The sequence below is a fragment of the Euprymna scolopes genome, chromosome 3 (genome assembly GCF_053919585.1).
Source record: "Euprymna scolopes isolate OS-2025 chromosome 3, ASM5391958v1, whole genome shotgun sequence".
NCBI classification, from domain to species: Eukaryota; Metazoa; Mollusca; class Cephalopoda; order Sepiida; family Sepiolidae; genus Euprymna; species Euprymna scolopes.
Genome location: NC_136484.1, coordinates 128,307,424 through 128,328,816, shown reverse-complemented (window position 1 = coordinate 128,328,816; position 21,393 = coordinate 128,307,424). Strand labels below are relative to the sequence as shown.

The window sequence follows — 21,393 nt, the reverse complement described above, 5'->3', positions numbered from 1 at the left end:
TTTTTTTTGTCCTAATTTCCGAATTGCATGGTTTGTATGATTTTAAAAGGAAACCATGAGTCATTTTTGAAACACGTGGGTTTTCTAATGAGTGACGTTTAGAAACCGATTCAGTCTCGCCTTCTCATGCGTCAAAAGTTTAAATATAGATATTTACATAACTTGTTCACTGTTTAGTTTAGAATTAACAGAACAGTTTTGAACCATTTTTATATCCATTGATTGAAATTATTATCACTTCCAATGAAGATTACTTCGACGTTACCAATACAACAATACTATAAAAAAAAAAAAAAAAAAAGAAAATGAGAAAAGAAATATTTGGTGGATAGAAACAAACACAACATTTTATTAGAAAAAAAAGAAGAAACTTAAATGTTCACGGGTTGTTTGCTGCTAAGATTTTGCCCTCAGCTACAAAGAAAGTTCTTTATGTGTTAACAATTATGGAAGAAAGACAGAAAGACGAATGGGTTGAGAAGCCCTTTTTTTGGCTTATTACTGTGATATGAGATTTCAAAAAATGTAGGATTTTCTTTTTTAGAAAGGTCAAAATACTTAAACAATGTCGAAAAGAGTTCGCTTCCTTCGTTTGCAAAAAGTTCTCTTGGGTAGATTAGTTCAAATATCTGCAAACAAAGATAACTTATCTAAAATAATGTTCCGAGAGTGTTCCTTTATAGTGAAGAATTTCTCCTGAAATTTTCACCTGAAAAAAAAAAATACACATAATTCTTTGTATAATAACGTTCTCTGAAGAAGCAAGAAGCCCATTAAAAAGAACTTCGTTCTTTCTTTGAATCCGGTCAGAATAGAAATATTCTTTTCTTTTGACTTAGAAAAACTGCAGCTTGAGACGTGTCCATTTTCTTCAGGCCTTAGAAGAAAATATCTAGTTATAGTGATAGACACTTTCAATTCAATCTTTTCAGGTGAGAATATTTCTCACATGCGTCTTCTCTCCTGCAAACTGATATTTTTCCGATATATTTAACTGCCAAATCCTTGACATATTTCTTGGATTTCCTTGAAGTAGATTTCTCTCAGTGAGATACGAATTCGTCAGGTAACTTAGACGCAATCATTTCAACATTATAAACTTCGTCAGGTAACTTAGACGAATTCACTTCAACATTTTAACGTCCTGTTTAGTTGGAGAGAAGATAGTACTTCAACACATTTCAAATGTCAAGTCTCAACTGCTAACTTTACTTGAATTTTATCACAAAACGCAGGAATACGCAGATCAATCAACAGGCAGAAATTAGTCATATTACCAACAGCATCACCAGGAATGAAGCAAACTCAAGAGAAAGGAAGAAGAGGGGAAAAAGAGAAGAAAAAATATACCCCCTAAATTTATACACGTTCACAAAGACTAAATAATAAATAATTAAATAAACAATTAAATAAGAAATAAGGCTTTTAAACCTTATGCCTGGAATCATTATTCTAATGTTGATCGGGACCCGTGGAAATTTCAAGGAATGAGAAATATATTAAGTCAATAAATATGTTTTCAGAAAGTTGATATTTTTATGGATAGCGCAAAAATTAGTTTTTGGATAAAAAAAAACAATAACAGGGAGCAAATATGAGTTTATTAACATTTCTACGAGAATAGTGTCCATTGTATTTTAAACATAAAACTGATCCGTAAGTTTAGACAAGGGCAAGAGACAGTTGTGTTTGGAGCTATAAACCATACAGCAGAACCTATGAAGAATATATAGCATTAAAAATATTTGTCTTTTTGAAGCAGAACAGCTAGAATTCAATGGTATCATGTTTTATATGTTCTGATTACCTATAATACGTTTAATATATATATATATATATATATATATATATATATATATATATATATATATATATATATATATATATATATATGAGCAAACAGTCAATAAAACATGTTAAAACACTTTGAAAAAGAGTTAAAAACATATTTAATCTGAAAAGGAAACACTTAATAAGTGGATAGTCCTTAATCCGCAGAGTTTCGAAGAAATACTTTCCTTCTCATCGGAGGGTAGGAAATTAGCAAAATGCGGGATCGGATTTTGCATACAAAAGTATTTGATGAAACTGCAAGTAAGTCAAAGATCTTATTTGATAACAAAAAGTGAAGCACAGGGAATAGGGTGAAGAAAAAGGTGATTTCACGTGAATGGATAGTCAGGTGAAAGGTAAAGTATCCAATGACGGTAAAATCCAAAAATGTAAGTCCAACAAAGTGTATTTAATTTTCCATTCGCACAAGTAAAATCCAAGGAAATCACGTAATTGGAAGATGGTTTAAAATAATCCAAAAGGCCGAAATCCGTGGAATAATTCACAAATATGTACAAGGAAAATGGGGAAAAATTCCAATAATATTAATAGAAAAATAAGATATGTTTTTAACCCGGCTGCCGAGAACAAAGTGTAATTAAAAATAAAATCAGTAACGAAGAAGAGAGAGAGAAAAAAAAAAGATTAAATGGTGATAGAATTAAATATAAATTAGAAAAGTGAATGTCAAAATGACCCAGACAGGATAACGTTAAAAAGCGCGAATAATATAGGGCAAAAAAAGAGGTCAACTGAAATGTACAGTTTATTACTTGGGAAAGTGTCAGCAAGAGTTATTAAAAGACACTAAATGGAAAAAAAATTTATATATATATATATATATATATATATATATATATATATATATATATATATATATATATATATCCACACCACACACACACATATATATGTCTTTGTGTGTGTGTGTGTGTTGAAAACTTTAATTAAAATTTAATACATTTTATTTATTTTATTTTAACAACTACATTGCTATTATTTTCTTAAAACAATACTGTTGCAAAGAATGTTCTTAAAAATGCCTATACTTTCTATACATATATATATATAGTTAGTAAGTTATAAAATGTATATGGCGATTAAGCTACACTGAAAATTCCGCGTTTCATCCACTCTAGGTTTCCAGCGGAATATTCAGTGTAGCTTAATCGCCATATACATTTTATAACTTACTAACTAGCTCTACCTACGTATTGAGCACTTTTGAAGTAAATACTTAAAGCTTATGCATAAATCTATACTTTCGTATATTAATTTTATGTGAGTAAATTAAGTAGTCATATATATATATATATATATATATATATATATATATATATATATATATGTCAGGTCATGTCATATGCTACTGGTACCATGTAACCCAGTACTACCTGCTTCATGGTCGGGTCACAGGCGACTAAACTGGTTCCCCCACCAGACTTGTTTGGTGAGGAGGGTGTCTAGTCTCCCTGAAGGATTAAAAACAAGACCTTCCAAAGGGCGAATGAACCCTTTTTCGGGGTCAACGGCCAACTAGCACCATGTGTGTTTGTGTGTATGTATGTGTGTGTTGGGGTGGAGAGAGCTCCTGTAAGCCGTGGTGAAGGCAACCTTTCTAGGAGAAGCAAATCTCTGATTTAAAAAATCATAAAGCGGGAGATCAGTACCCGCATTAAGCTGGTCTGCAGTTTAACTTGTTGCTGGCTATCTTGCTCTTGCTTGTTGCTGGATCTCAACATTTTGAACTGAGAGAGAGAGAGACTTAGCTGCCGTACAAAGCTAAGACTCTGTAACATTATCTGTGTATAGATACTCCCTCAGGCATTTGTCTATTAAAATGGTCCTGTGGCGATGGAAGTCATTTTTGGGTTCATGGACTTTAAGTCTCTGAGGGAGTGGCACTTGTCTGACAAGACGTTGCAATCATCATCATATATATATATATATATAATTGGATTTAAGTATTTTTTCGGGAGTGGATGCCTATAAACACAACAATAAGTAAGGTTTTTTATATTTAAGCTTGTGAAAATATTTCCTTTTATATGCATTTTTTCTTCTCCTAGTCCTTTTTCATTCCTTATAAAAAAAACCTCTCCAACTGTATTTAAGGAACATACATTTATTTCTGAGAAGTTATATATATATATATATATATATATATATATATATATATATATATATATATATATATATATAGCGAAAAGCCCACTATACAACTTCTAAGACCTCAACCTTCAAACCAAAAATAAGAATCCCCCGTTCCTTCCACTTACAAAAACCCATCCACAAATGGAACTAATTTAAACCACTCCATACAACATACTTAAACACATATAAAATTATGCAATTAGAAAAAATACTCCTAACCCATTCAAATATTTCTATTTAAATTTGCTAAGATTTTAACGACAATGGCAATTGACTCTCATCTCCATCAAACTCGCCCTCCACCCCACACGCATATTCCCATCTCTTGTCAAAAATTCCTTACTATCCGTTAACGTCCATCAACCCACTTCCCCACGCAACCAGAGTGTATACCCTCAACCCCGCCTCCACCCAACTATTTCGTCTCTACTACTCACCAGACTCTGACCGTCATTCTAGTTGTAAGCATCTGAACTCATTTCCAGCTGGTGAATTCGACCCATTATTCATCCCGGCTTGATACTGCTGCAGTGCTGCGTCTTACATGTCGTATTCCCCATAAGCCAGGGACGAATAAAGAATACAATTTATCAACACTAAACCAAGGAACACATACGGCATCATATAATAAGGAAAATATACCACAAATGCGGAAACACCAACTCCAACCTTGGAACTAACTGAACCCCCAATCTTTTCTTCATTTTTTTAGGACAGAGGTAATATTCTCCTCCTCTTGTTAAGACGAGCTCTCACTTTGAATTTGCAAATCTTTCTCACTACCTTTAATAACACACTTCACTGAACCTCTACACAGGGAAAACACATTTCTCATTGAACACGAGCCTAAATGTAATCTGTTGTTTATATCTTGCTTGTTCATAAATAACTTATGTCACTGGTCCATGCATCCAGGAAATTCAGGACTCTTATATTGACTACTGCAGACATTTTCCTGATTTAGAGATTTGTATCTTCCGGAATATTGTTTACCGAACTCTCTGCTCTGCTGGCTAAACCCATATATATATTATACCTTTGTGCCTCACTTTTGTATACATGTACCCTAGTTCTTCAACTCTATTCCCATTTAACTAAATTTCAGTTTAGTTATTTATTTTTTCATTTTTTCATTTTATTTTACTAGTCATTTTTTATCCTTTAATTTTATTTATCTATTTACTATTATTATTATTATTATTATTATTATTATTATTATTATTATTATTATTATTATTAATAATAGTATATGTTTCCCCATTATTCTACCGCGCCATTCGCCTACATCCTAATTATTTTTATCTCTTTATCCACCTCTATCAGCTTTACTCCACTATCTTTAACCCCTGACTTATACTTCAACCCCCTCCCTATACACCTAATAACAGGGCAACCCTAGAATTATTGCTGCATATTATCTAATATATTATCTTCTGAAATTTATTATTATAATCTTACAACTACCCAGCCATACCCACCTCATAACTGACTCCTTTAACTCACCTCCGGACCTTCCCTTGACTTACTATATTAAAACCCTAGTACATGACGCCTCATGTAATCCACTCCACAACTTTCATTAATGCTCATAACATCACACTATAACCATAGTCTTCTTATAAGTAATGTTGGGATAACCGTTACTTTTGTTCAATCCTACTTACAATACACCCTTTCGCTTTAATTCATCATCATAATATTTCGCCTGAAATTATACACCGTTTCAAAGTGCTGTTGTCATCTCGATTACATCTGTTGATACAAAAAAAAAACCTTTGCATAGATATTATATATCTTATATACGGATCAAAATTAGAACTGCCACCCATCCATTCCTATACCTTTCCTTGATTCTTAAAACATAAACTACCTAAATTTAGTGCTATTGTTTCTAATGAGTTATGATCTGTGTGGATGATTCATTTGTGACCTCACACATAATATTAAAATCTCTCCGAGCCAAAAATAATGGCTAACATTTCCATCTTGATGTATAAATGTCGAGTTTCTGGGCCTGACTGTCTTTCTTGCAAATGTAACTGACATCCCCTTTTGTTGTGTATACTTGCGGTCGATGCATCTATTTGTGTCAAAATATTAAAGTGTTGAATTTCTTCAGATTTCTTCTTTGATTTCCTCAAAGACTTTCTGTTGTTAGAATGACCACATGAAATCATTTCTTTTAGATATCAAGTCATGAAGGGTTTCAGTCAAGGTTGTAAGTCGTGGTGAGAATCTAATTAACCAATTCTAGAAAACTGGTGAGCTGTTTTATATCCTCGGGTGGTTGCATTTGTATAATTGCCTCCACTTTCTTAGAATCTGATTTGATACCATATTTCAAGACGATATGACTGAAATCGAGTATTTCAGATGTCTTAACCACAAATTTCCCTGAGTTGATCTTGCAGTTTTTTCCTTGCCTTAGTTGCTCCACTGCTTCATGATCACTGTCATCTTCTTCGAAACCATATACAATGATGTCATCACATATAGAAAGGACGTTTTTAAGGGCATCAAAATCCTCTTTCATCTTGGATACATTTTACTCCCACGAGAAACCTGTTGAATAAGTATCTAACATATGGTGTTATGAATGTCGTAAGTCTTCTGGAATTTTCGTCCAAGCTTAGGTATCAATATCTGGGTTTGATGTCAACGATTCTGAACCATTTTGCATCATTTAGCTAAGCAATGACGTCCTCAAATGTCAAAAGTAACATAGTGTGGTTTGCGCACTGTTTTGTTTAAGTCACAAGAGTCTAGAAATAGCCTGACCAAACGATTGACATTACGCCTTGAGCTACTAAGGAGCCCAATTCTATTCTTAACTTCTTTTTTTTTTTTTGAACTATCGGGATTTCTTGAGTGAGTGTACAACTGGTGGTTCTTCCGGGTCCATATGAATGGTATATTCACCAGGTAGATAACAAACAAAATCAAATACATGAGAAAATTCCTGAATAATTTTCTTTCTTTCGTTTAAATTTCCTTTATACGAGGCGCCTTCAATTAGTTTCAAGACTTTTTCGTATGGACACTTTTAGTGATAGCACACATGAAACTCTAGTCTAGTCTTAGAAATGTTAGGTTTGCATGTTTCGATGCCGAAACACAAATGCGGCACTTATTTCTTGTCCTTCAACACCGGCCCATAACAAAAGATATCTAAGCTTGATGTTGTCGTCAACGTTGTACATGAGACCTTTAAAAATGGAACATGACTTTCCAAATAAATCTGTCACTTGATTTGGCAAGGCTTGTACTGGACCAATTCTATTGTCGATGGAGAAGCTCGAGATGTAGTTGCCCTGCTAAATCTTATTGTTTTGGCATAAAGATAACTATCTTATCTTAGTGTTTAGCGGCTACACATATGTTGTTTTTTTTATCCTTGTGGAGAAAAACAAATGTCACGGCTAATTTATTATTCCAATTCGTTTCATTTTGATATAAGTCTGTCTTTATAATCCTGATTCTCACGCCAGATGATGTGATGCTGTTTCATAAATAAAGTATGTGATGAAGCAACCATCGTTTTATCCGTTTATTATTGCAACCATCGCATCCGATAACCTCCCCATAATATAAGTGCATAAACGTACAATGTCGAAAATGGACATTGCATTGCAAACTGGCATGTTCTTTGAGCAATCTCACCTGAAAATCGACCAAATCATGGAGATAATATAGCTGTAGTCATACGAGATGGTCACAAAGAAAACAAATGATGAGAGAATGTGGGGTGGGCTCTGGATACATTGTTGGAGATTGGAGGAACTTTATCAGAGACATTTGTTAGAATTATTTCCTTAAGAAACCCGGCAGATTGGAGGCCCAGAGCATATGGTAGAGATAGACCATATGTCTTCAACAGACGAAAACATAACATCGACAGACTCCACATACCATTCTGAGTCTTTGATGAATATGACCCTGCCGGGAAGGAGGGTTTCTTGGTCACTGTACCAAATTGCAATGCCAAAACATTGCTTCCTATAATAAAAAAAAAATATTCTGCCAGGAACCACGATTTTGTTTTGGCAGTGTTTGTAAGATTTGCTTGATGACGCTCGGCATAATCTGGTGTTTTCCATCAGGTTCCGGACAAATCTGAACAGACACTTAGATACATCCGGTTTGCAAATTGCATTAGCACTAACCTATATACAGGGTGACCCCCCAAAAACAAAAGCTAAATGGAGGCCATCTTGAACATATGCTGTAGAACGAAGAAAAAAAAAGCCAAAGACCCTAGTGTTTTGATGTGATATTTAGAATATAATAAACTAGTTATGACCAAAGTTTCATTTCATTCGGACAAAACACTAAGAAATGAGGCCTAATTAGAGTTGGGCCCGTTTTTGGGGGGGTTACCCTATATATATATATATATATATATATATATATATATATATATATATATATATGGAAAAAGGAAGAAAAACCTGTAGCCTTTTAGAAAATTTTTAACGTTTCGTCTCCATTTTCAGGGGATTTTTCAGGAAATCATAGAGATGATTGAGGAATAAAACAAAATATACCATAATGAGCAGAAAAACCTTCGTGTCTTCTCTTCTGAAAAGTGATTATATATATATATATATATATATATATATATATATATATATATATATATATATATATATATATATATATATATATATATTTGTACAAGAATAGAAAGCGATTGAAACGAAACTAATCATTTTTCGATGTGGTCTGGGGAAAATATGATCTGACATTTTTAAAGATTTAGGTAAGCATGTTGGTATAACTTTTTCCTCAATGCATTTTATCCAAAAAATGTTCTCCGGTTGTTGTGGGAGGTTGACGATATTTTGAACCACCCAATGTACACAAACCAGCCATGATAGTCCTAATGATCAAACAAGTTCTACAATCACAGCCTCTGTGTCAATGTTTGAACTTTTCAGTGTGCAGTTTGAGTATGTTGATTCTGTGGTTTTGCAAAACAAGTAGGAAGAAACATAGAATTCGAAGCAATTTAAGTGTTTCGTTTCTTGTGAATTTATTTTAATGAGATTTTATTTGCGATTCAATCCACAATTTTCTGATGTGTCTACATATTTCAAAACCATGTTGCAAATCTTTCTCCAGTTTTAAATTTTACCTACTCTTGGGCACGGATAATTATTGGTTGGTATATTTCGTAAATATATCAATATGCAATTGAACACAACAGATCCAATAAAATTTGAACTTGGCAAAGCTGATTCATAGTCTCCAATAGTTTCTATTACATCATGCATGCCGACCATATATATATATATATATATATATATATATATATATATATATATATATATATATATATATATATATATATATATATATATGCATATATATATATATATATGTATATATGCATATATATATATATATATATATATATATATATAAAGTAATGTGATTTATAATTTAAAAATTTAAAAAAAAATTTTAAATTTAAAAATCAAATTTTAATCAAATTAAAAATCAGTTTCATAAGAAGGAACAACAACAAAATCAATGTTGTTCCTTCTTATGAAACTGATTTTTAATTTGATTAAAATTTGATTTTTAAATTTAAAAAATTTTTTTTAATTTTTAAATTATAAATCACATTACTTAATATTGAATTAGCTCTAGGACATTTAACTATCGAGCTTATTATATATCTAAATTACAACGAGCACTTTCTATTTCCTGTATTTTAATTAAACTAGTAATTTCACTGTTACATTAAAATACACTTAGCTCTTTAGACTATTGTTCTAATCTCCTTTAAATTATATATATATATATATATATATATATATATATATATATATATATATATATATATATATATATATATAATCGACTTTTCATCGATTCTATATATTTTAACTTATCATCACCTAACGTCGTTTACTGTATAATTTAGTTTTCACTTTTAATTCTCATTTTCGCTCCTTCGGATTTTACTTCAACACCTGAAGATGATTCGTGGACGACTCGAAAGCACTCATGGCAGCAACAACTATGGAACTTTTATTAATATTTTTGATTTTGATACAACAAAAATTATACGGAAAATCGAAAAATTAAAAAAAAAACAGAATCATAAAGCAAAATGTCTTCATTGCATTTAATAATATTTGCTTGCATATATATACATATATATATATATATATATATATATATGTATATATATATATATAAAAGTGATAGTGTCTGTGTGTGTGTGTGTGTCTGTCTGTCTGTCTGTCTGACTGTCTGTGTACATTTCCCTACATAATAACTCTGTCAATTTTCAGTCTACAGACTCGAAATTTGATATACAGGGTATGGAGATTGGGAAACATCTTTGTAATCCGTTTTCGGCCAGAAATTTGGCAGTTAAGGGGTCAAAGTTCAATGATTTGCCCTTTGAAAACTCTATCAAACTTTACCGCCAATTTTGGGTATAAACACTTGAAATTTTAGACATAGGTTCCTTGGACATGGGTCTAACTTAATAACTTGATTTGAGCCCAAAACAATAAATGTTAAGGGGTCATAATAGGGATCAAAGTTAAAAAAAAATTGACCTCTGCGGTTTCTACCAAATTACTCAGACAATTTCTGGTCTAAACATTTGAAATTTTACATAAAGAGTATTCAGAGATAGGGCAAGCTATTTAATCGGGTTGGGTCGAAAATTTGAGCTACCAATATATAAACGTATGTATGCATGTTTGCATGTCTGCCTAAAACTTTCGACCGAGGCTACGGATTTTCACAAGATCAGTATCGTTTTGAAGCCCGACCCTTTAGACGACAAATACCGAAAAATTGGCTTAAAACATTAATTTCTTCACCCTCATGGGCACTTTTCTACAGGGAAGGGTCGCTTTTTTCATCGATATTTTCGAAAGTCATCCCCTCCTTTCGATTATCTAGCCTTAATTTAAACCTACGTCATTTCCGGTTTGGTGGTAGTCATAACAGCAAAGACGTCACGTTTTTTCCCGTTCTTTTCCTCCTTCACAGTACAAGTTCGAGCCTGCCTTCCTACTATCACTTTTTTTTTTCTTTTTGCTGAACACACACCTCCAAACACCCGGGCAACGCCGGCCACCCATGCTAGTATATATATATATTAGTAGAGCGTTTTTATTGAGCACAGTACTAGTTAGTATACACGTTTCATAATAAGGAATGAAAAACTGATAAACATTCTGTATTCAAGTAAGAATTTGGATTCATAAGGATTATAACGCACACCTGCTAACGCAAAGTATTTTCAACCAATAAAAACCCTTTCAAACTTCAAAAGTCTATGGCAAAATAACTGGCAAATGTGAACTTAAAATCTTCTTTAAATTAATGGCTGGGTGAATTGAAATTAGAGTTCTTCCGGGTGATACCTGCGACTCTCCACATCAACAGCGCCCATCCTAAAAAAAACTGGAATGCCCACACTGAAATTCGTTTAAAGTTGCTGTTATATCTCCAGTGAACTGAACCAATCAGAAGGTAAACACACACATATGCACAATATAACTTCGAAATGAACTTTCTGACGCTTTTGTCTATTTCTTATTCAAAAAATTAAAAATTTCTCAACAAACTTTAGTCTTTCAAAATATATTTTACATTTTTGTAAAATTATCAATACAAATATATTTTCTTTATTAATTCAGGTTTTCTTGCTTTCATTCCAAAATTCTTGTTGTTTAGTTAGCACTTGCTAACGGGTGACCCATTCATAACATTCATGTTTTTATCCATCTTTTTCATTGGTTAATTTAGCTACATGGATATAAATTAACAGCGCTGTTCTTGGAACTTTTTAAAAACGTTGCTAACTTCAAAACACACTACCTGTAGCCAGGAGCGGCACTACAACCGTAGGAGTCGCACCCTCTCAGGCTTTCCCGTTCCCCCTTTAAGAAGAGATTAGTTTATTGCTAATCATTTGACGTGTATACACCGGGGAATGCCGACAGAGCCACCCAGGCATTTTTGTAAACAAGTGTGCACTTCTTTACTTCACCTTGTGTCTAACCTCCCAGAAAGGAGGTAAGTAAACACAATGATTGCTGATGAAGTAATGAATCAATGAATATTAAGGCAAGCAGTTATTTCAAAACTATTTGTCTGTACTAGCAGAATGAGCAAGAAGAGCGTTAACAGCTACAGTTGCGTTCATCAGTATTGATTAAATAGTTTATCATGTTTTTTTGTTGTTGTTACTGACATATCATAATAATAGATGGAAAAAAGATTTGATATATTAGTATACTGGTGATGGGATGATTTCAATATTTTTCCCGATTCCGATACAATTACAGATTCTGCTCTAAATTCCTTATTCAGATGCAACTACTGATCCTAATTCTGATTCTTCTAAAATCTAAATGTTTTGCTATAGAATTGTTGCATTTTTAAAAAAAAATTTCTTATGTTCTCATATAATGTATGCATATATTTTTTACAAATGCATTTGTGGAGGTGAATCTTAAGATTGTAGCTTTATTGATAGTTTAAAATCGGAAAATATTCATCAATTTTATCATTTGTACAATCAAAGGAAAATTAGGTTTTAAACAAAAACAAAAACAACAACAATTAAAAGAATCGTTTTTGGCATCAGAAAATTGGCAAAATTTTTTCTGATTCCAATACCGATTCCGATACGCCTAAAGGTTCCAATTTTTTTTATTTTCCGATTCTGATTCCATTTAATTGTATCGATGCTAAAACATACTACAAGCACAATGCTTCAGTTAACGGAGAACTATGACAAATGCTGTCTCAGCTAAATACCCGTCCATTCCGGGTTCAGTGCAACAAATTTCCGATGTATGCAGTGGTGTGCTACAGGGTTCAGTCATTGGGTCCCTATTGTTTCTCATCTTTGTCAATTATTTGCCCAAAGTTATTTCTCAGCTGTCACTCCTGTTTGCTGATGACGCCAAAATTCTTGCCCCCTCCCCACCGCAGCAACTATGAAGACCTTCAGCATTGCCTCCATGAAGTTTAGAGATGGCCACTGGATTGGGACCTGAGTTTAAACGTCACCAAATGCAACCACATGGCAGTGGGTTGGCATCCCTCAACTCCTCCATTTTCCCTTGACTTCCAACCAGATGACTGGCTGCTGGAGTCTGTCGGTCAGGCCAAGAATCTTGGAGTGATTGTGCATTCCATATATTCACCCTCTGATCACTACATCACTGCTGCAAAACAAGGCCAGGAGTGTCCTGTTCCTCATGCGCCGCTCCTTTGGTTGTCTCACTTCCTCCATCTTCCTTCTCCTCTACATCTCCCTGGTGCACCCGATTCTCGAATACAGTATTCAAGCCACATCCCCCTATTACATGAAGGACGTCCAGTATCTCAAACAGGTTCAGCGCTTGGTGATGAGAATGGTGGCTGGCCTCAGAGGTCTATCGTATGAGCAACATTAAAGGGCTCTAAATCTTTTTTTCCTTAAGAACAGGAGGCTTCGAGGCGACCTCATCCTTGCCTACAACATCTTTCATGGACGGTGGGGTCTGGACCATGACCTGTTCTTCACCTCTGCCCCAGATCGTGGGCACGCAAAAAAAATCTACCTTTGATGGCTCCAGAGATTTTGATGCTAAGCAGCGTTCTCGGTTCAAATGGCATCTCCATGGAACCAAAGTGGCCTTGGACTGACGCTGGTCGAACCTCCACGGTTTTCCCTTGTATAGTTTCTCTTTGTACATAGCCCCTTAAATTCTCACTGACTTTTTCCCCTTGTAAATGGCAATCGCTTGTGTGTTTATTCTCTTTGCCAATTAAATGAATGAATGAATGAACTCGTTGTACGCATTTTTTTATGATACTAGTACGGGATTGGGTATGTCGTGTGAAATATGAATGAAAGAGGGATTATCTTAAGGGTACAGAACTAATTTTAGCTTTTTGCAACAATCGCGTTTTTTTTTTTTTTTTTTTTTTTTTTTCACATTTACTTCTTTTTTTTTCCAGTTACTGAAGATTAAACAATGAACAGAGAGTAACGAATAGAAAACAAAAATATCGCCGAACTGGAACTGGAACAACCACCTTATTCATCTGATCTTCTCCATGCAACATTTTTGGGGCATTTTTACTAAAAGCCAATAAGACAAAAAGAGCAACAAAAACAAATATACAACAAATAAATATAACCCAAAACAAGAAAAAGATACGTCGAAGATACTCTTCTACCTATCTCGATATATATATTTTGTGTGTGTGTGTTTGTTGTAACATATATTAAAGCGTTTTTGTGTTCACTCTGTTCAGTTAGAAAAAAAAAAAATAAAATGGCTGCTATATATTGAACGAGAACCCTTGGAAAATCGAAAATTAAACAAAATACTGGTAGAACATTACATTTTCGCACGATTGGTGACATTTATTGGATGCTAGAAATGTACCCGGCGTTGCTCGGTATTATACGTAATGTTAAATTCCTTTTAAAAAAATTTGAATAAAAAAAAAAACGGAAAGAAATGGAGACATGTGCATGCGAGTATTATGTTTTTTTTTTCTAAACAGTTCACTCCTTGTAAATAAAAAAAAACATACAAGAGCTGAAATCGAAACCAAAACCTAAAGAGAGTGAGTCAAGAACGATAACCATTAGACCAGTATGCCACGATGTTTAAAAAGTGTTTTTAAGCCTTGTGAAACAATTGACAGATAAAATTCGACGACCTCCCAAGTATCAATTTTCAATTTTTACCCCTTAATATTCTTTTTTTTTTCTGATTAAAAACGATTAAAAAATTTTCCACATATCTAAATACCTTATATACCAAATTAAGTCTGTAGATCAAAAATTTGTTGAGTATATAGGTTCAGAAGTGTCCTCACACACACACACACACGCGCACATGCACACTCACACACATTCTCACTTTTATAGATTATATAGATTTATCTACCATTATTTTGTTAACACCTTTTTTGTATTGTTGGCTTTTGTTAAAAATGACTAATTTTTTTTTTTTCTTTAGGGAAATCATCATGGGGGAGGGTCGTTTTAAAGTCGTGGATACCATCAAGAGAGTCGAAACGCTTCTAGAAGTATCCTTCCAGCAGTGCAGAGGATGGGGGAGGAGTGTATTAGACTTTGAAGTTGGGGAAACGTGTTGTTTGAAGCTCGAATAAATTTCTTATGATATCAGATCCGTTAGTTTTCAAATACATCTTTTATATGGATTGAATTTATCTAGCGAGCGACATAAAGAAGAAGAATAAAGAGATTATTCACCAGTTGAACAAGGATTCATTTTGTCTAGAATGAATACGACAGTTGGCTGGGAGAAGTAGAATACAACCGGTAACGCTAACAAAAAACTGCTACAATCTTATTCTTAACGCGATCCTCTACCTGTATAAGAGCAAAATACGCCAGAAGATGGAGTACTGCTGCCACATCTGGAGAGATGTTGCTCCGAACACACTTTCCTTCCTTGGTAGAGTACAAAACGACATTGAAATCTAGTAGGTGATGTCCTTTTCTCCTCCTTACTACCGCTTTTTCTTTTACAAAAGAGAAGTTACTAGTCCTTCTCTACGCTATAGTTATTTTCATGGCAGGTGCTCGACTGAGCTTCAATCTATTTTCCATCCCCCTGTAAAGCATCCATAACAAAAACTCATCTAGCTACAACCACTTTCTCTCTGCCTGCCTAAGACTAAATGAAACTTCCATGAGCACAGTTCCTTTCCTAGAACTATTCGTCTGTGTAACACAATACTCTGGGACTGCTTCCTAGCTGACTACAACATGGTAATTTTCAATTCCAATATAAACAAATTCTTGTTTAGCTGCCTTCTTAAAGAATTAAAATCTACCCAATCACCACAGTGTTATCTTACCGTGCACCTGACACTCAGTTAACCATTATCCTTGAGTGGCCTTTCAGCCTTGATAAATGGCAACACCTTAGTAAAAAAAACCATAACCAATCTGGAGAGACATTAGTTAATAAGAAAACATGCTTAATTTTTTTATTTCCCTTTATATGTATGTTTGGTTTGGTTGTTTTGATTTATGGCATATCAACCCTTTTCAGGTTATTTAATGACGAATCCAGTTATTTTTGTAAAAGTTTTTATTCAAGGTTTTAGTATCTAAAAATATTTATTCATTGTGTTTGGTTTGATTGTTTTGTTTTACATCATATCAACTCCTTTTGATATGCTGAATCTAGTCATTTTGGAAAAGAAAATGCTTCATTTCTTTATGTATTTATGAAGTTTGGTTTGATTGTTTTGTTTTACAGAAGGCCTCTCGGGTTATTTAATGCCGAATCCAGTCATTTTGGGAAAAGGTTTTCTTCTTTAAGTTCTTTATATCTTCAAGTATTTATTCATGGTGTTTGGTTGGGTCGTTTTATGAAGGAAAATAGTTGTTTTGTTTTTGACTTTGTAGAACATGATTTAGTTTTTTGCAAAGAGAAAGGGAAATAACAATAATATCAATGTTTGGTGCATTTTAGGTCAGGAAGCCAGTATCTTCAAACAGCCTGATATCGTACTACCAGTATGTATGTATGTATGTATGTATGTATGTATGTATGTATGTATGTATGTATGTATGTATGTGTACACGCTGGGTGGATCATGTGGTTTTAATGAAAGAATGTAGGCTGCCAAAACAAATTTTTTTTGGAGGGAGGGGCTGGAAAATGGCAAGCGCCCTCAACATAAGCCTAGGAAGAGGTTCAAAGCTTGTACAAAGAACAATTTGAAAGTCCTGCAAATCAACATCGACATTTGGGAAGAACTTATTCTGCCAAGGCCGAAGTACCAAGAGCTTATACGTGAAAGTTGTAATGCTCTTGAGAAAAGAAACAAGCCCACAGCAAAGGTTTAATTAATGGTCTTAACCATGACACACAGAGCTGAAAATGTGACACTTGTGGACGAGTGCTTCCGTCAAAAGCTGACTACGTCAGCCACCTTAAGTCACACAAAACTCCTGTTCAGGTTAACTTTGTGCTTATTAGTCCAAATCAAACGATCTGTTTGGCATGCAGCATGGTTTGCAAGTCTACTCTTAGTTTGAGAAGACATATCGTTGTTCATAGGAATACCCTTCAACCTCCAGAGGAAGTTAACTCGAAATTGATCAATTTGTATGTCACATCTGCTTCAAGATGTGCAAATCTGCGGCGGGACTGCAGAATCATCGGAGATGACATGGACGACGTGATGGAGAGGACTCAATATGACAGCGATCATTTGGAAAGATGCAGCAATCAGCATCATATATATATATATATATATATATATATATATATATATATATGTTAGGGATGTATGTATGTATGTATGTATGTATGGACACATACACATATACATGCATGCATACATACATGGTAGCTATCTGCAGTCTTGAAAGACTATGGATATCCATAATAAAGGTGTCTCCACGTGGAATTTTTGTGGTAAGAGTTCCGCAATCTCCAACCATATCTCTCCTGAGTTGGTGTTGTTAAATATCAATAGAAAGTGAAGGTTCTGGACGACTGGAAACAATGCCGAGATAAGCAGAGAGCACATACAGTGTCTAGAAATGCCACAATACGTACATACATACATACGTACATGCATGTATTTATGTATGCATACATACATACATACATACATACATCAATGTATGCATGCATGTACATATGTATGTGTGTGGGTGCGCAAAGAGTAAGAATCTGATTCATCAGTAACGACAAAGATCCATTTTGTCTCTCTGTTCCTACTTAGGCACCCCCATGTTAATGAAGATAAAAATGCTAACACCAAATTATTCGCATACCCTTCCTCGTCTGTGTAACGAGCCATGCGAATAGGAACCCGCAGGAGGGAAACAAAGAAAATATAAATAAGAAACCAACTCATCCCCGGCGCAATCCTCTACCTGCATAAGAGCTAAATAAATATGTTCTAAAATGGGGGACTGTTGCTACATCTGTTGAGGAGCTGCTCAGAGTACCTTCTCCTACCTTGACAAGGTGTAAAACTGGCTGCAAAACCTCGTAGATGATGTCTTTTTCTCCTTCCTGCAAACTCTTTCTCGCAAAAAAAAAGTGTTGCGAGTCTATCTCTACTCCATCGCTATTTTCATGGCAAGTGCTCCATCTAGATTCAATCTATGGTCCCTCCATCACAAAACTTTCACCACAAGCACTCGTCTAGCTACAACCACTGTCAACAATTTCCCCCACTCTCTATCTATGCCTAATTCCATGGACAAAGCTTCATTCTTAAAAATGCCCATCTGTGGAACTCTGTACCGCGAGCCTGCTTTCCCACCAACTACAACATGGTCATCCTCAAATTCAATGTAAACAAGTTCTGAATAAGTCGCCCACTTAAATCAAATTTTACCTAATTTCCGACACTACTGATCACTACACTGTTATCCCACTGACCGTCTTACATTTGTTAATATTGATCCTTGAGTGGCCTCCAGGCTTTGATAAGTGATGAATCCCTTGTAAAAATATGAAAAAAAAAAAAAAAAAGAAAGAAAAACTTACCGCCTTCGTAATTTTGTTTTTTGTACATCGTCGTCGGTTTTACTTTCTTCCGTTAGCTGACAGCCTTTCTCGAGTTGCATACTTAGATTTATCGGATCCAACCCTTTTTCATCCCCGGGTGCCGTCTTCTCTACTGTCCCGGTATCACCGACCATTTCGGATGGCATTTGACGCGACGATAAATTATTCAAAAAATAACGAAACAAGTATCAAGAAACTAAAAAGGTATGCAAGACTCTCAATTCTGTTGGTTAGAAGACCAGTTTTTTAGTTCCTGGCTATGTACGTGGCAGCCGAACACCTTTACAAATGTGGGGAAACTGAATGACACAAACGTTTCAATGGGTACCCTTTTTTTTCCCATGTGGCGCCTCTATTTCTTTACAACTGAAAAATGTCTGAACAGAACAGGAAAACACGTAAAAACTAAGAGAAACAACCCACTCAGATAAAAACAATAATAATAGTATCCTGTGTATATACTTTAAATCCCACGAATGGAAAAAGGTGTTGGCTTTTATAGAGACGAATAATAATAATAATAATAATAATAATAATAATAATAATAATAATAAGAAGAAGAAGAAGAAGAAGAAGAAGAAGAAGAAGAAGAAAAAGAAGATACTATTTTTATTTTTCTCCAAAACCAGTTTTGCGAGGTTACCCCGTTTCCCAGCTCCTGTTCTCTCTCTCTCTCTCTCTCTCTCTCTCTCTCTCTCTCTCTCTCTCTGTGAAGATTGCATGGCGTGCTACCGGTCATCCGAGCAGAAATAAGAAATCGCGTGCCCATACGGCGAATGAGCGCTTTCTCTCATAGTTTTTATTTTTTCTGTAGCAAGCATTTAAAAAATGATAATGAAGAGATTTAGGAAATACATAACGGTAGGTTTGGATTCTTAAGAATTTTGGGTGGTGCGTAGTCATATAAGCATGTAGAGCAGGGGCTAATAACTTCTAATCCCCTTTGCTCCTCCTCCTCTGACCGAGAGATGCAAGCTTTTTGAAGGTAAAAGCTATTCATATCAGCTCAGGATACGTCACCGACAATCAGTTCGACAGTATCTTGGCCAGTTTAAAAACTGGTAGCCTGTTTCTGTCGAGCTGAAGTACGATGCTATGCAGTCTCAAGAGTCCAACCCCTCAGATTTAATCTTCTATCACATTTTTGACTAGAAGTTAGTTTTTTGCTAATCACTTGGGGCGTCCCTACAGGACGAATTATTCTCAAATTGCCGTTATCTTTTTAAAAACGAAGTAATTCTGTATTCATCCATACAGAGTTACTTTTCGTTGATTGGAACAAAAGAATATTTTGAAAAAAAAAAAGGTATAGTTTACAAAAAGAGAAGCCAAACGAATTACAAGTGAATAAACTACCGAGAAACACCGAATCGGGACAGTTAGTTGAAAATATTCTACAACGTTTTTGTTCATCGTAAACCAATTTCTAGCTAAAGATAATAAAATCCAATATGGCTATAGGGTCAAGGCATAAAGTTACTAAGGGATGATTACAAGAGAAAGAATATGCAGCATAATTGTAGCGGTAATAGTAGAGAAAAGTTTGATAATAGAGAAAAGTTTGGAGAGAAAAAAAAAAAGGTTGGGAAATAAAGAAGAGAGAAAAGAATAAGGGGGGGCAGCGTTTTGTTGGAACTTAACGTTGTATACGTTGTTTATGGTAATAACGACTTCCGTGATAGCTACACATAGGGTTCAAAGTAAGTACATTCTCTCATTCAGGTGGGGAAACTGTAATGCAATCTGTGGTAACAGAGAAAATAAGGGTGCGGTCATATAGTCAAAGGGTTCTTCGTTGCTATATCTGTCATTTTTTTTAAGCTGGCGGTCTGCTTCTGTCAGGCTGAGGTATGAGGGCATAAGCAAGGGGGAGAGGCTGAAATATTAAAATCGTGCCGTAAATGAACTTCGACACAAAGCATAAACATCCCCTCCCACACTGAAAATCAACACATTATGAATTGTGGACGCTTGATTTATTCTTTACCTTCAAAATACCCAGACGCCTGGAAATAGTGATAGAAAATGCAATTGACAGATGAATATTTGTTATTCAGGTATAGAACATAAAATCGAATTTGTAAATGATTTATTTGTTCTAACACCAAAGGAAATAAGCACCAAAATTACCATCCCTAATTTTTTTTTTTTACCATTAGGTTGAAAGGAGGGGGTGAACCAGATTATTTTTCTAACTCGATTATTAGATCTAGTCGTATTTATATTGCTTCTATTGTATTTAATGTCGACATTTTTGTATCCGCTAGTTTTTTTCGTGCATTATTATAAATATTTTTGCATCTATTGAATATTTCCTCATTGGAGAAGTTATTATTTATTCTATGTTCAATTGATTTTGGTACATGCTTAATAATAGAGGGTGGGTGGGTGGAGAGTGGGTGGATATATGTGAGGTTTGCGTTATCTTTAATGTATGGGTTTTACGTATTAGTAGATAAATCAAAGGTGAAATCTAGAAAGTTGACTTGTTTAATATTGCTGGTAATTTCCACCTTAAGGCCCATATTTTTCATAACCTTATATATTTTTCTTCTGCCCATCACATTTTAGCTTGTGGCATCCTTAACTATTATCAAGCCGCCGTCCCTGTATAAGCCTATATCCTCAATTTTTATGTCGCTATTTATTTGTGTAGTATGAATAATCCAACAAGGTATGTAGCTTCTGCCGAGTCCAGGGAACCCATGTCTAGGTCAAAGAAGCTATTTCGGCTATTTTTTATCCATTGCTCACCGTTACTAATAACATAGTATGACCCTTCATTACTGTATCGATATCACTCTCTGGAACACAAGTGGAGTTTTGGTAAAATTGCTTTCATGAAGAGCTC

The 21,393-nt window shown here is 34.5% G+C and overlaps 1 protein-coding gene across 1 annotated transcript in view; it reads right to left on the bottom strand.

Moving 5' to 3' along the window:
- Positions 1 to 19,071, bottom strand: part of LOC145258976 (uncharacterized) — a 62,953-nt gene extending 43,882 nt beyond the window's left edge. Inside the window, exon 1 of the mRNA XM_080116655.1 lies at positions 18,522 to 19,071. Within this exon, the coding sequence (XP_079972781.1) occupies positions 18,522 to 18,688 (167 nt within the window). The 5' untranslated portion in view covers positions 18,689 to 19,071. The remainder of the gene's footprint in view (positions 1 to 18,521) is intronic.
- Between the last annotated feature and the right edge of the window lie 2,322 nt (positions 19,072 to 21,393).